General features: G+C 40.9%; 1 protein-coding gene across 1 annotated transcript in view; it reads right to left on the bottom strand.

The window, feature by feature from the left end:
• ASTN2 (astrotactin 2) overlaps positions 1-16,206 on the bottom strand; it is a 1,265,353-nt gene that overhangs the window by 32,838 nt on the left and 1,216,309 nt on the right. The window contains exon 19 of the mRNA XM_053695400.1: positions 15,703-15,886. Within this exon, the coding sequence (XP_053551375.1) occupies positions 15,703-15,886 (184 nt within the window). The remainder of the gene's footprint in view (positions 1-15,702; positions 15,887-16,206) is intronic.

Raw genomic sequence — 16,206 nt, 5'->3', positions numbered from 1 at the left:
TCTAGTAGAATGAGCTGTAATCCTTTCAGGAGGCTGCTGGCCAGCAGTCTCATAAGCTAAGCGTATTATACTCCTTAGCCAAAAAGAAAGAGAAGTTGCCGAAGCCTTTTGGCCTCTCCTCTGTCCAGAGTAGACAACAAACAATGCAGATGTTTGACGAAAAACTTTAGTAGCTTGTAAATAAAATTTTAAAGCACGAACCACGTCAAGATTGTGTAAAAGACGTTCCTTCTTTGAAGAAGGATTAGGACACAGTGACGGTACAACAATCTCCTGATTGATATTTTTATTAGATACCAACTTAGGTAGAAAACCAGGTTTGGTACGTAACACTACCTTATCGGAATGAAAAATGAGATAAGGATAATCACATTGTAAAGCAGATAACTCCGAAACTCTTCAAGCCGAGGAGATAGCTACTAATAACAAAACTTTCCAAGATAAGAGCTTAATATCTATGGAATGCAAAGGTTCAAACGGAACCCCTTGAAGAACCTTAAGAACTAAATTTAAACTCCAAGGCGGAGCAACAGGTTTAAACACAGGCTTAATTCTGACTAAAGCCTGACAAAACGCCTGCACGTCTGGAACCTCAGCCAGACGTTTGTGCAAAAGAATGGACAGAGCAGAAATCTGTCCCTTTAAGGAACTTGCTGACAAACCCTTCTCCAATCCATCTTGGAGAAAAGATAATATCCTAGGAATCCTGACCTTACTCCATGAGTAACCCTTGGATTCATACCAATGAAGATATTTACACCATATCTTATGATAGATTTTCCTGGTGACAGGCTTTCGCGCCTGTATTAAGGTATCAATGACCGACTCGGAGAAACCACGCTTTGATAAAATCAAGCGTTCAATCTCCAAGCAGTCAGCCGCAGAGAAATTAGATTTGGATGGTTGAAAGGACCCTGAAGTAGAAGGTCCTGCCTCAGAGGCAGAGTCCATGGTGGAAAGGATGACATGTCCACCAGATCTGCATACCAAGTCCTGCGTGGCCACGCAGGTGCTATCAAAATCACTGATGCTCTCTCCTGCTTGACCTTGACAATCAGACGAGGGAGCAGAGGAAACGGTGGAAACACATAAGCCAGGTTGAAGGACCAAGGCGCTGCTAGAGCATCTATCAGCGCTGCCTTGGGATCCCTGGACCTAGATCCGTAACAAGGAAGCTTGGCGTTCTGGCGAGACGCCATGAGATCCAGTTCTGGTTTGCCCCAACGTTGAATCAACTGTGCAAACACCTCCGGATGGAGCTCCCACTCCCCCGGATGAAAAGTCTGTCGACTTAGCTATTCATATCCCAGGAGTAGAGAACTGGGAGGCGGATTTTCTGATAGGTGGCAAGAGTGAATCTCTGCCCAACGGATTATCTTTGAAACCTCCAACATCGCTAGGGAACTCCTTGTTCCCCCTTGATGGTTGATGTAAGCTACAGTCGTGATGTTGTCCGACTGAAATCTGATGAACCTCACTGCTGCTGGCTGAGGCCAAGCCTGAAGAGCATTGAATATCGCTCTTAGTTCCAGAATGTTTATCGGAAGGAGAGCCTCCTCCTGAGTCCATGACCCCTGAGCCTTCAGAGAGTTCCAGACTGCCCCCCAGCCTAGAAGGCTGGCATCTGTTGTTACTATTGTCCAATCTGGCCTGCGGAAGGTCATACCTTTGGACAGATGGACTCGAGATAGCCACCAGAGAACAGAATCCCTGGTCTCTTGATCCAGATTTAGTAGAGGGGACAAATCTGTGTAATCCCCATTCCACTGACTGAGCATGCAAAGTTGCAGCGGTCTGAGATGTAGGCGGGCAAACGGCACTATGTCCATTGCCGCTACCATTAAGCCGATTACTTCCATACACTGAGCCACCGAAGGGCGAGAAGTAGAATAAAGAACACGGCAGGAATTTAGAAGTTTTGACAACCTGGCCTCTGTCAGGTAAATCCTCATTTCTACAGAATCTATCAGAGTTCCCAGGAAGGAAACTCTTGTGAGAGGGGATAGAGAACTCTTCTTTTTGTTCACTTTCCACCCATGAGACCTCAGGAATGCCAGAACAATGTCCGTATGGGACTTGGCAATTTGGAAATTTGACGCCTGTATCAGAATGTCGTCTAAGTAAGGGGCTACTGCTATGCCCCGCGGCCTTAGGAACGCCAGAAGTGACCCCAGAACCTTCGTAAAGATTCTTGGTGCTGTAGCTAACCCAAAGGGAAGAGCCACAAACTGGTAATGCCTGTCTAGGAAGGCGAACCTGAGAAACCGATGATGATCTTTGTGCATCGGAATGTGAAGATAAGCATCCTTTAAGTCCACAGTAGTCATGTATTGACCCTCCTGGATCATAGGTAGGATGGTTCGAATAGTCTCCATCTTGAAAGATGGGACCCTGAGAAATTTGTTTAGGATCTTGAGATCTAAGATTGGTCTGAAGGTTCCCTCTTTCTTGGGAACCACAAATAGATTTGAATAGAATCCTTGCCCCTGTTCCTCCTTTGGAACTGGGTGGATCACTCCCATAACTAGGAGGTCTTGAACACAATGTAAGAATGCCTCTCTCTTTATCTGGTCTGCAGATAATTGTGAAAGGTGAAATCTTCCTTTTGGGGAAGAAACTTTGAAGTCCAGAAGATATCCCTGGGACACAATTTCCAACGCCCAGGGATCCTGGACGTCTCTTGCCCAAGCCTGGGCGAAGAGAGAAAATCTGCCCCCTACTAGATCCGTTACCGGATCGGGGGCCAATCTTTCATGCTGTCTTAGAGGCAGCAGCAGGCTTCTTGGCCTGTTTACCTTTGTTCCAAGCCTGGTTAGGTCTCCAGACCGGCTTGGACTGGGCAAAATTTCCCTCTTGTTTTGTATTAGAGGAAGATGATGCCGCGCTCATCTTAAAGTTTCGAACGGCACGAAAATTAGTTTGTTTGGTCCTTAATTTGTTAGACCTATCCTTAGGAAGGGCATGACCTTTTCCTCCAGTAATATCAGAAATGATCTCCTTCAGTCCAGTCCCGAATAGGGCCTGCCCCTTGAAGGGAATATTGAGAAGCTTAGACTTTGAAGTAACGTCAGCTGACCAGGATTTAAGCCATAGCGCCCTACGCGCCTGAATAGCAAAACCTGAGTTCTTAGCCGTTAGTTTAGTTAAATGAACAACGGCGTCAGAAACCAATCAATTGGCTAGCTTAAGCGCTTTAAGCTTGTCAGGTATATCATCCAATGGAGTTTCTACCTGTAAGGCCTCTTCCAGAGACTCAAACCAGAAGGCCGCAGCAGCAGTGAATGGGGCAATGCATGCAAGAGGCTGGAGAATAAAACCTTGTTGAATAAACATTTTCTTAAGGTAACCCTCTAACTTTTTATCCATTGGATCTAGGAAAGCACAACTGTCCTCGACAGGGATAGTTGTACGCTTAGCTAGGGTAGAAACTGCTCCCTCCACCTTAGGGACCGTTTGCCATAAGTCCCGTGTAGCGGCATCTATTGGAAACATTTTCTTAAAAATAGGAGGGGGAGAGAACGGTTCACCTGGTCTATCCCATTCCTTATTAATAATTTCTGAAAACCTTTTAGGTATTGGAAAAACATCAGTGTAAACAGGCACTGCATAGTATTTATCCAATCTACACAATTTCTCTGGCACTATAATGGTGTCACAGTCATCCAGAGTAGCTAAAACCTCCCTGAGCAACACGTGGAGGTGTTCAAGCTTAAATTTAAATGTTGACATATCAGAATCAGGTTGAAGCATCTTCCCTGAGTCAGAAAAATCACCCACTGAAAGAAGCTCTCCTGCCTCAGCTTCTGCATATTGTGAGGGGATATCAGACATAGCTACTAAAGCGTCAGAGTGCTCTGTATTTTTTCTAGCCCCAGAGCTGTCTCGCTTTCCTTGTAACCCTGGTAGTTTGGACAATACCGCTGTAAGGGTATGATCCATAACTGCCGCCATGTCTTGTAAAGTAAACGCCATGGGCGCACTAGATGTACTTGGCGCCTCTTGAGCGGGAGTCAAAGGTTCTGACACGTGGGGCGAGTTAGTCTGCATAACTTCCCCCTTGTCAGTTTCCTCTGGTGATAAATCTTTTAAAGACAGAATATGATCTTTATAACTTAAAGTAAAATCAGTACATTTGGTACACATTCTAAGAGGGGGTTCCACAATGGCTTCTAAACATAATGAACAAGGAATTTCCTCTATGTCAGACATGTTTAAACAGACTAGCAATGAGACCAGCAAGCTTGGAAAACACTTTGATAAATGTAAACAAGCAAAAAATAAAAACGGTAATGTGCCTTTAAGAGAAACAAATTTTGTCAGAAATTGAAAAACAGTGATAAAAAGCAGTAAATCTTACGAACTTTTTACAGTGTGTATAATAGACTAACAGAGCATTGCACCCACTTGCAAATGGATGATTAACCCCTTAGTTTCAAAACCGGATCAAAAAAACGATATAAACGTTTTTCAACAGTCACAACAAACTGCCACAGCACTGCTGTGGCCCTACCTGCCCATATAATGAGTTTGAAAGGCACAAAAACCCTTTAGAGAGGTCCTAAGTGTTCAGGGGACTCCTTCAGGGAAACTGGATGTCTCAAGCTGCAAAATCTAATGCGCATTTAGGCGCGAAAATAGGCCCCTCCCAACCTGTATTCACAGTGAGAGGGCCTAACAAAACTATCCCTAGGCAAAATCTAGCCAGCCATGTGGAAAAAACTGGGCCCCAATAAAGTTTTATCACCAATATGTATAAAAAAAAATTTAAACACTTCCAGTAAACGTTTTATTTTTCAGTAATGTGAGAAAGTAATAAGAATATTACCTTTTACAGCAAGCATGATACAAGTCGTTATTAAATCACTGTAATCAGGCTTACCTTAAATAAATCCGGTATTAACAGCATTTTCTAGCATATTCATTTCTCTAGAAAAATTTAAACTGCACATACCTCATAGCAGGAAACCCTGCACGCCATTCCCCCAGCTGAAGTTACCTCTATCTTCAGTTATGTGTGAGAACAGCAATGGATCTTAGTTACAACCTGCTAAGATCATCAAAGACCACAGGCAGACTCTTCTTCTACTTTCTGCCTGAGGCTAAAATAGTACAACTCCGGTACCATTTGAAAATAACAAACTTTTGATTGAAGATAAACTAAATAAAAACACCACATCTCTCTAGCTACTTCCTTTCTTGTCGAGAGCTGCAAGAGAATGACTGGTAGTGGCAGTTAGAGGAGGAGCTATATAGACAGCTCTGCTGTGGGTGATCCTCTTGCAGCTTCCTGTTGGGAAGGAGAATATCCCACAAGTAATGGATGATCCGTGGACTAGATACACCTTACAAGAGAAAGGAAGTACTATCTTCCATAGGAATAGTGGTACGTTTAGCAAGAGTAGAAATAGCCCCATCAACTTTGGGGATTTTTTCCCAAAACTCAATAGATTTTGCTGGTAAAGGATACAATTTTTAAACCTTGAAAAAGGAATAAAAGAAGTACCTGGCTTATTCAATTCCCTAGAAATCATATCAGAAATAGCCTCAGGAATAGGAAAAAAAACCCTGGAGAAACCACAGGAGGTTTAAAAACAGCATTTAAACGTTTATTAGACTGAACGTCAATAGGACTGGTTACCTCAATATCCAAAATAATTAACACTTCTTTTGATAAAGAATGCATATACTTTATTTTAAATAAATAAGTAGATTTGTCAGTGTCAATGTCTGAGGAAGGATCTTCTGTATCAGATAGATGCTCATCAGAAGAGGATAAATTATGTTGTTGGTCATTTGAAATTTCATCAACTGAATGAGAAGTTTTAAAAGACCTTTACATTTATTAGAAGGTGGAAATGCAGACAAAACCTTTAAAATAGAATCAGAAACAAATTCTTTAAAATTTAAAGGTATATCATGCACATTAGAAGTTGAAGGAACTACAACTGGCAATGTGCAATTACTGATGAATACACTAACTGCATGTAAAAGTTTATCATGACAACTATTACAAATGACATTCGGCGAAATAATTTCAACAATTTTACAACAAATGCACTTAGCTTTGGTAGGACCGATGTCAGGCAGCAATGTTCCAGCAGAAACTTCTGAGGCAGGATCAGATAAAGACATCTTGCAAAATGTAAGAGAAAAAACAACATAAAAAGCAAAAACATAATTTATGCTTACCTGATAAATGTATTTCTCTTGTGGTGTATCCAGTCCACGGATCATCCATTACTTGTGGGATATTCTCCTTCCCAACAGGAAGTTGCAAGAGGATCACCCACAGCAGAGCTGCTATATAGCTCCTCCCCTAACTGCCATATCCAGTCATTCGACCGAAACTAGCCGAGAAAGGAGAAACCATAGGGTGCAGTGGTGATCGTAGGGTGCAGTTTTGACATCCATTACTTGTGGGATACCAATACCTAAGCTAAACTACACGGATGAAGGGAGGGACAAGGCAGGTACTTAAATGGAAGTTACCACTGCCTGTAGAACCTTTCTCCCAAAAATAGCCTCCGAAGAAGCAAAAGTATCAAATTTGTAAAATTTTGAAAAGGTATGAAGCAAAGACCAAGTCGCCGCTTTGCAAATCTGTTCAACAGAAGCCTCATTTTTAAAGGAGTGTAAAGGGTGTACCCAGGCGCCAACAATACGGAGGCTAAGGTTTGAAATTACAGAGTTTATTACACTAATTAAAATTATTAATCTTAATACATACAGGGAGTGCAGAATTATTAGGCAAGTTGTATTTTTGAGGATTAATTTTATTATTGAACAACAACCATGTTCTCAATAAACCCAAAAAACTCATTAATATCAAAGCTGAATAGTTTTTGAAGTAGTTTTTAGTTTGTTTTTAGTTATAGCTATTTTAGGGGGATATCTGTGTGTGCAGGTGACTATTACTGTGCATAATTATTAGGCAACTTAACAAAAAAAAAAATATATACCCATTTCAATTATTTATTTTTACCAGTGAAACCAATATAACATCTCAACATTCACAAATATACATTTCTGACATTCAAAGACAAAACAAAAACAAATCAGTGACCAATATAGCCACCTTTCTTTGCAAGGACACTCAAAAGCCTGCCATCCATGGATTCTGTCAGTGTTTTGATCTGTTCACCATCAACATTGCGTGCAGCAGCAACCACAGCCTCCCAGACACTGTTCAGAGAGGTGTACTGTTTTCCCTCCTTGTAAATCTCACATTTGATGATGGACCACAGGTTCTCAATGGGGTTCAGATCAGGTGAACAAGGAGGCCATGTCATTAGATTTTCTTCTTTTATACCCTTTCTTGCCAGCCACGCTGGTCCTAAAGGGGATTATGTATTAAAGTATATATAATAGAATGCTCTCCTATTATGTTCAACCTATTACAAGAGATCTGATAGGAATATCAGTTTTAAACAAATACGGAAAACAGGAAGTCACAAACTATGTCCACTTCCGGTCATAAATCCAGAGCCCCTATAAAAGGCCAACAAATAATGCTTACCATCAGTCTTGATAAAGGCCTAGGAAGGGCCGAAATGCGTAGACCTGGTAAGCTATATTTCATTAGGAGGATACATCTGGGAAGTATTTACACATTGTGTCTTTATTCCTTTTTTCACAGGTTTTTTGTCTGGGAGCGTATTGTTTGTTATTTCATACAGATCTTTAGTGTAATTACTTGGGGCTAAGTCCCCCTGGACAATCAGCACTTTTGAGCACTAGGAGGAAACACACCACCACAAATAAAATTGGCCAGCATCGGATATACAATACCATCTCACAACACTAAGAGGATTGAATATATATATTTTTAATTTTTTGTGACACAATACACTTTTACATCACTATTTCGATCACGCACTTGGAACACTAATTTTCAATTTTTACTTTTGAACACGCACTTGGAACATTATTTTCAATTTTTAATTTTTGATTTTTTTGATCACACACCGGGAACAATTTTTAGTTTTGATCACACATCAGGAACGGTTCTGATATTTTGATTCTTGGAATTTTTAAGTTAATTTTTTCTTGTTGGACCATTATACGCTATCATCACGTGTATATCACATTTTGGACATTTTGGACATTCAATAAATCCTCATATTCCCTTGGCACACATCGGAATACATTGTTTAACTAACTAATTCACTGTATCAGGATGTATCCTAACCACTAGGATTTAATTGTTTTTAGATATTATTTTATTGTTTTAGCGTTTAGCGTGGATCCATGCATATGTATTAAGATTAATAATTTTAATTAGTGTAATAAACTCTGTAATTTCAAACCTTAGCCTCCGTATTGTTGGCGCCTGGGTACACCCTTTACAGTCCTTTATTTATCTGGTGGTAGCGAGGTATCACCGTCTCAGGCACACAAGGTTTAGTTGGCGCTGGGATATACTTCTATCAATCTATCCCCTCAAGGCCCAGGTGGAAGCCACAGCTCTAGTAGAATGAGCTGTAATCCTTTCAGGGGGCTGTTGTCCAGCAGTATCATAGGCTAAGCGTATTTGACCTCTCCTCTGTCCAGAGTAAACAACAAACAGGGAAGATGTTTGACGAAAATCTTTAGTCGCTTGTAAGTAAAACTTTAAAGCACGGACTACATCCAAATTATGTAAAAGACGTTCCTTCTTTGAAGAAGGATTAGGACACAATGATGGAACAACAATCTCTTGATTGATATTCTTGTTGGAAACTACCTTAGGTAAAAACCCAGGTTTTGTACGCAGAACTACTTTATCTGTATGGAAAATCAGATAAGGAGAATCACATTGTAAAGCTGATAACTCAGAGACTCTACGAGCCGAGGAAATAGCCATCAAAAACAGAACTTTCCAAGATAAAAGTTTGATATCAATGGAATGAAGGGGTTCAAACGGAACTCCTTAAAGAACCTTAAGAACCAAGTTTAAGCTCCATGGAGGAGCAACAGATTTAAACACAGGCTTAATTCTAACCAAAGCCTGACAAAATGCCTGGACATCTGGAACCTCTGCCAGACACTTGTGCAAAAGGATAGACAGAGCAGAAATCTGTCCCTTTAAAGAACTAGCTGATAATCCTTTATCCAAACCCTCTTGGAGAAAGGACAATATCCTAGGAATCCTAACCTTACTCCATGAGTAATTCTTGGATTCACACCAATGAAGATATTTGCGCCATATCTTATGGTAGATTTTCCTGGTTACAGGCTTTTGTGCCTGTATTAAGGTATCAATGACTGACTCGGAGAAGCCACGCCTTGATAAAATCAAGCGTTCAATCTCCAGGCAGTCAGTCTCAGAGAAATTAGATTTGGATGATTGAAAGGACCTTGTAGTAGAAGGTCTTGTCTAAGAGGCAGAGGCCAAGGTGGAAAGGATGACATGTCCACCAGGTCTGCATACCAGGTCCTGCGTGGCCACGCAGGCGCGATCAAGATCACCGATGCTCTCTCCTGTTTGATTTTGGCAATCAGTCGAGGGAGCAGAGGAAACGGTGGAAACACATAAGCTAGGTTGAAGAACCACGGTGCTGCTAGAGCATCTATCAGCGTCGCTTCTGGGTCCCTGGACCTGGATCCGTAACAAGGAAGCTTGGCGTTCTGGCGAGACGCCATGAGATCCATTTCTGGTGTGCCCCAACGATGAACCAATTGAGCAAACACCTCCGGATGGAGTTCCCACTCTCCCGGATGAAAAGTCTGACGACTTAGAAAATCCGCCTCCCAGTTCTCTACACCTGGGATATGGATCGCTGATAGATGGCAAGAGTGAGTCTCTGCCCAGCGAATTATCTTGGAGACTTCTAACATCGCTAGGGAGCTCCTGGTCCCCCCTTGATGGTTGATGTAAGCCACAGTCGTGATGTTGTCCGACTGAAATCTGATGAACCTCAGGGTTGCTAACTGAGGCCAAGCTAGAAGAGCATTGAATATTGCTCTTAACTCCAGAATATTTATTGGGAGGAGTTTCTCCTCCTGAGTCCACGATCCCTGAGCCTTCAGGGAATTCCAGACTGCACCCCAACCTAGAAGGCTGGCATCTGTTGTTACAATTGTCCAATCTGGCCTGCGAAAGGTCATACCTTTGGACAGATGGACCCGAGATAGCCACCAGAGAAGATAATCTCTGGTCTCTTGATCCAGATTTAGCAGAGGGGACAAATCTGTGTAATCCCCATTCCACTGACTGAGCATGCATAATTGCAGCGGTCTGAGATGTAGGCGCGCAAATGGCACTATGTCCATCGCCGCTACCATTAAGCCGATCACTTCCATGCACTGAGCCACCGAAGGGAGCGGAATGTAGTGAAGAACACGGCAGGAATTTAGAAGCTTCGATAACCTGGACTCCGTCAGGTAAATTTTCATTTCTACAGAATCTATCAGAGTTCCTAGGAAGGAAACCCTTGTGAGGGGTGATAGAGAACTCTTTCCCTCGTTCACTTTCCACCCATGCGACCTCAGAAATGCCAACACTATGTCCGTATGAGATTTGGCAATTTGGAAGTTTGACGCCTGTATCAGGATGTCGTCTAGATAAGAGGCCACTGCTATGCCCCGTGGTCTTATGACCGCCAGAAGAGACCCCAGAACCTTTGTAAAAATTCTTGGGGCTGTAGCTAACCCGAAGGGAAGAGCCACAAACTGGTAATGCCTGTCTAGAAAGGCAAACCTTAGGAACCGATGATGATCTTTGTGAATCGGTATGTGAAGGTAAGCATCCTTCAAATCCACTGTGGTCATGTACTGACCCTTCTGGATCATAGGTAGGATTGTCCGAATAGTTTCCATTTTGAACGATGGAACTCTGAGGAATTTGTTTAAGATCTTTAGATCCAAAATTGGTCTGAAGGTTCCCTCTTTTTTGGGAACCACAAACAGATTTGAATAAAATCCCTGTCCTTGTTCCATCTGTGGAACTGGATGGATCACTCCCATTATTAGGAGGTCTTGCACACAGCTTAAGAATGCCTCTTTCTTTATCTGGTTTACAGATAATCTCGAAAGGTGAAATCTCCCTTGTGGGGAGGAAGCTTTGAAGTCCAGAAGATATCCCTGAGATATGATCTCCAACGCCCAGGGATCCTGAACATCTCTTGCCCACGCCTGTGCAAAGAGAGAAAATCTGCCCCCTACTAGATCCGTTGCCGGATAGGGGGCCGTTCCTTCATGCTGTCTTAGAGGCAGCAGCAGGCTTTCTGGCCTGCTTGCCTTTGCTCCAGGCCTGGTTAGATTTCCAGGCCGGCTTGGATTGCGCAAAAGTTCCCTCTTGTTTTGTAGCAGAGGAAGTTGATGCTGCACCTGCCTTGAAGTTTCGAAAGGCACGTAAATTAAACTGTTTGGCCCTTGATTTGGCCCTGTCCTGAGGAAGGGTATGACCCTTACCTCTAGTAATGTCAGCAATAATTTCCTTCAAACCAGGCCTGAATAGTGTCTGCCCCTTGAAGGGAATGTTAAGTAATTTAGACTTTGAAGTCACGACAGCTGACCAAGATTTAAGCCATAGCGCCCTACGCGCCTGGATGGTGAATCCAGAATTCTTAGCCGTTAGTTTAGTCAAATGAACAATGGCATCAGAAACAAAAGATTTAGCTAGCTTAAGTGTTCTAAGCTTGTCAAGTATTTCAGTCAATGGAGTAGCTGTCTGAAAGGCCTCTTCCAGAGACTCAAACCAGAACGCCGCAGCAGCAGTGACAGGAGCAATGCATGCAAGGGGCTGCAGGATAAAACCTTGTTGAATAAACATTTTCTTAAGATAACTTAATTTTTTATCCATTGGATCTGAAAAAGCACAACTGTCCTCGACAGGGATAGTGGTACGCTTTGCTAAAGTAGAAACTGCTCCCTCCACCTTAGGGACCGTCTGCCATAAGTCCCGTGTGGTGGCGTCTATTGGAAACATTTTTCTAAAAATAGGAGGGGGGAAAACGGCACACCGGGTCTGTCCCACTCCTTAGTAATAATTTCTGTAAACCTTTTAGGTATTGGAAAAATGTCAGTACACACCGGCACTGCGTAGTATTTATCCAGTCTACACAATTTCTCAGGCACTGCAATTGTGTCACAGTCATTCAGAGCAGTTAAAACCTCTCCAAGCAACACCCGGAGGTTCTCAAGCTTAAATTTAAAAGTAGACATATCTGAATCAGGTTTCCCCGAGTCAGAGACGTCACCCACAGACTGAAGCTCTTCCTCAGCTTCTGCATATTGTGACGCAGTATCAGACATGGGCCTTAAAACATCTGCGCGCTCTGTATTACGTCTAACCCCAGAGCTATCGCACTTTCCTATGAATTCAGGCAGTCTGGCTAATACCGCTGACAGGGTATTATCCATGATTGTCGCCATGTCCTGCAAAGTAATCGCTATGGGCGTCTTTGATGTACTTGGCGCCATTTTAGCGTGAGTCCCTTGAGCGGGAGTCAAAGGGTCCGACACGTGGGGAGAATTAGTCGCATAACTTCCCCCTCGTCAGAATCCTCTGGTGATAATTATTTTAAAGATAACAGCTGATCTTTATTGTTTAAAGTGAAATCAATACATTTAGTACACATTCTCCTATGGGGTTCCACCATGGCTTTTAAACATAATGAACAAGGAGTTTCCTCTATGTCAGACATGTTTATACAGACTAGCAATGAGACTAGCAAGCTTGGAAAACACTTTAAATCAAGTTAACAAGCAATATAAAAAAAAATGTTACTGTGCCTTTAAGAGAAACAAATTTTGCCAAAATTTGAAATAACAGTGAAAAAAGGCAGTTAAACTAACGAAATTTTTACAGTGTATGTAACAAGTTAGCAGAGCATTGCACCCACTTGCAAATGGATGATTAACCCCTTAATACAAAAAACAGATTAACAAAACGAAAAATATGTTTTTAAACAGTCATAACAACTGCCACAGCTCCTACTTTTGAAGCCTTTTGAGCCCTTCAGAGATGTCCTATAGCATGCAGGGGACTGCTGAGGGAAGCTGAATATCACAGTTTGTAATTTTAACTGCACCAACTGTAACTTTTATACTATAACAGTGGAAAGCCTCAGGAAACTGTTTCTAGGCAAAAATAAAGCCAGCCATGTGGAAAAAACTAGGCCCCAATAAGTTTTATCACCAAAGCATATATAAAAATGATTAAACATGCCAGCAAACGTTTTATATTGCACATTAATCAGAGTATATACCTCTGATAGCAAGCCTGATACTAGTCGCTATTAAATCACTGTATTTAGGATTTAACTTACATTAATCCGGTATCAGCAGCATTTTCTAGCAAATTCCATCCCTAGAAAAACTTAACTGCACATACCTTATTGCAGGATACCCTGCACGCCATTCTCCCTCTGAAGTTACCTCACTCCTCAGACATATGTGAGAATAGCAGTGGATCTTAGTTACTTCTGCTAAGATCATAGAAAAACGCAGGCAGATTTTTCTTCTAAATGCTGCCCGAGATAAAATAGTACACTCCGGTACCATTTAAAAACAATAAACTTTTGATTGAAGAAAAAACTAACTATATTTTACCACTTTCCTCTTACTACCTCCAGCTATGTTGAGAGCTTGCAAGAGAATGACTGGATATGGCAGTTAGGGGAGGAGCTATATAGCAGCTCTGCTGTGGGTGATCCTCTTGCAACTTCCTGTTGGGAAGGAGAATATCCCACAAGTAATGGATGATCCGTGGACTGGATACACCTAACAAGATAAATTATCTATTTCCTTATATGACAGTTTCAGGAATGGGAAAAAAAGCAAATAGCATAGGCCTCTGATAGAGAAAAAAAATCAAGAGGCAAACATCAATGGGGTATTGAAATAATGAAAAAGTTTGGCGCCAAGTATGACGCAAAACATAACGTCAACTTTTTGGCGCCAAAAATAACCGGAAATGACACACTTGCGTCACTAATGACGCAACTGTGTGAAAGGTCTCGGCGTCAAGTATGACGCCGGAAATGACGAAGTTGCGTCATAGACATTTTTCTGCGCCAAAAATATTTTCGCGCCAAGAATGACGCAATAAAGTTTAGCATTTGACGCACCTGCGGGCCTAATGCCACCCGCAATTTGCAAGAAGTAGTCAACTGAAAAAAGACTAAACCCCAGGTAAGAAAAACATTTCTATAAAAGATGTTTATATTACCCAAATATGAAACCGACAGTCTGCACAAGTAAATACATGAACCTGACTCATGGCAAATATAAGTACAATACATATATTTAGAACTTTATATAAATGCATAAAGTGCCAAACCATAGCTGAGGTGTCTTAAGTAATAAAAAAAATACTTACCAAAAAGACACCCATCCACATATAGAAGATAGCCAAACCAGTACAGAAACAGTTATCAGTAGAGGTAATGGTAAATTGAGAGTATATCGTCAATCTGAAAAGGGAGGTAGGAGATGAATCTCTACGACCGATAACAGAGAACCCATGAAATAGACCCCCGTTAGGGAAATCATCATATTCAATAAGTGATACTCCCTTCACGTCCCTCTGACATTCGCTGTACTCTGAGAGGAATCGGGCTTCAACAATGCTGAGAAGCGCATGTCAACGTAGAAATCTTAGCACAAACTTACTTCACCACCTCCATAGGAGGCAAAGTTTGTAAAAACTGAATTGTGGTTGTGGTGAGGGGTGTATTTATAGGCATTTTGAGGTTTGGGAAACTTTGCCCCTCCTGGTAGGATTGTATATCCCATATGTCACTAGATCTTGGACTCTTGCCAATTACATGAAAGAAATATATAGTGTTGTTCTATAACGGCAGAAAAATTGTGTAATAGAGCACAGTATTTAGAATGGAGTAATAATGACACATATAAAATTAAGTTATGAGACCCTGATAGGAGCAAACAATATTTATAACAATGTTATGCTAAACAATTTATTAAGTGCATGGAATGCCAAAAACACAGTGGCTACAATCTTCTAAGGACGCCACATAAAAATGTTAAAAAAGTATAAATGAAAATGTTAAACCATCCATGGTGAAGTGAAAGTACTTTGGAACTCAAAATGTCATTTTCCTTATCTGCATCTGTCTTGTAAGCAAAGTGGTGTTCTGGACAAAGCTTTTTGACTACACTGAAATGAAAGTCATTTAAACTGCCTTATTCATTTTACATAAATCTCAAAACCAATCCATTCCAAAGGTGCTGCTTGGCCAAAAGGAATATGGTACATCTCACTTCCCCTTAAAGGGGCAGTAAAGTAAACAAACATTTATAAATTCAGAAAGAGCATGCTATTTTTAAACAACTTTCTAATTTAATTGTAGCAAATAGCTAATTTGCTTTGTTTTCTTGGTATGCTTTGTTAAAAAGTAACCCTAGGTGAACTCTGGAGTGTGCACATGTCCTTAGCTACCTGGCAACAGTGTTTGCAATAATGTTTATAGCAATGTTATACATAGTTGCAAAGTCTGCTGCCATATAATATTTGAAGCACTCTATGCAGCAGTGTAACATTGTTATAAACATTATTGCAAAAACTGCTGCCAGATGGCTAAAGACACCTGGCACACTCCTGAGTTTACCTAGGATTACTCTTTAAAAACAGATACAAGAAAACTAAGAAAAATTGATAATAGATTAGAAATATGTTTCAAATTCCACACTCTATCCAATCAATTTAAGTTTAAATTTACTGTCCCTTTAACAGCTGCCAAAAAAATAGTTTCTTACCGAGGTCCAAGTTCATCCTCACTGCGCCATACAAAGTCTCCAAATTTCTCGTAGTGGGAGTTATAGTGATGCTGAACACGGAGTAACATTGAGGCAGACACTTCCATCAGTGTGTTGTAAGCGGTCTGCTGCTCCTTCCCACTTGTATATCCATTGTATAGATTGTAAATTCTATCTGCTATTTCTATTTAACAAAAGGAAATAAAGAAAAATGTGTGTTAGAGATACAGAAGAGGTCATGAATAAGTGACAATAGGAAAACAATAGATAGCACTAGTAATCAGTAAGTTACAAAAGTCCAAGAAACTGCACATGAAAGATAAATATAGAAAATATATAGGTAAGAATTAATCTATATAAATACAATATATTTACTTCAATTAACAAATAAAAATGTGTTCTGCTTTTCCAATCATTTTGTTAGTATCAGTATGTATGAACAACACATTCAACCACTAAACATAGAATATTTAGTAAATTATTATTTATTTATTTTTTAAATTA

The sequence above is a fragment of the Bombina bombina genome, chromosome 12, assembly GCF_027579735.1.
Source record: "Bombina bombina isolate aBomBom1 chromosome 12, aBomBom1.pri, whole genome shotgun sequence".
NCBI lineage: Eukaryota > Metazoa > Chordata > Amphibia > Anura > Bombinatoridae > Bombina > Bombina bombina.
This window is presented reverse-complemented; position numbering and strand designations above follow the sequence as displayed.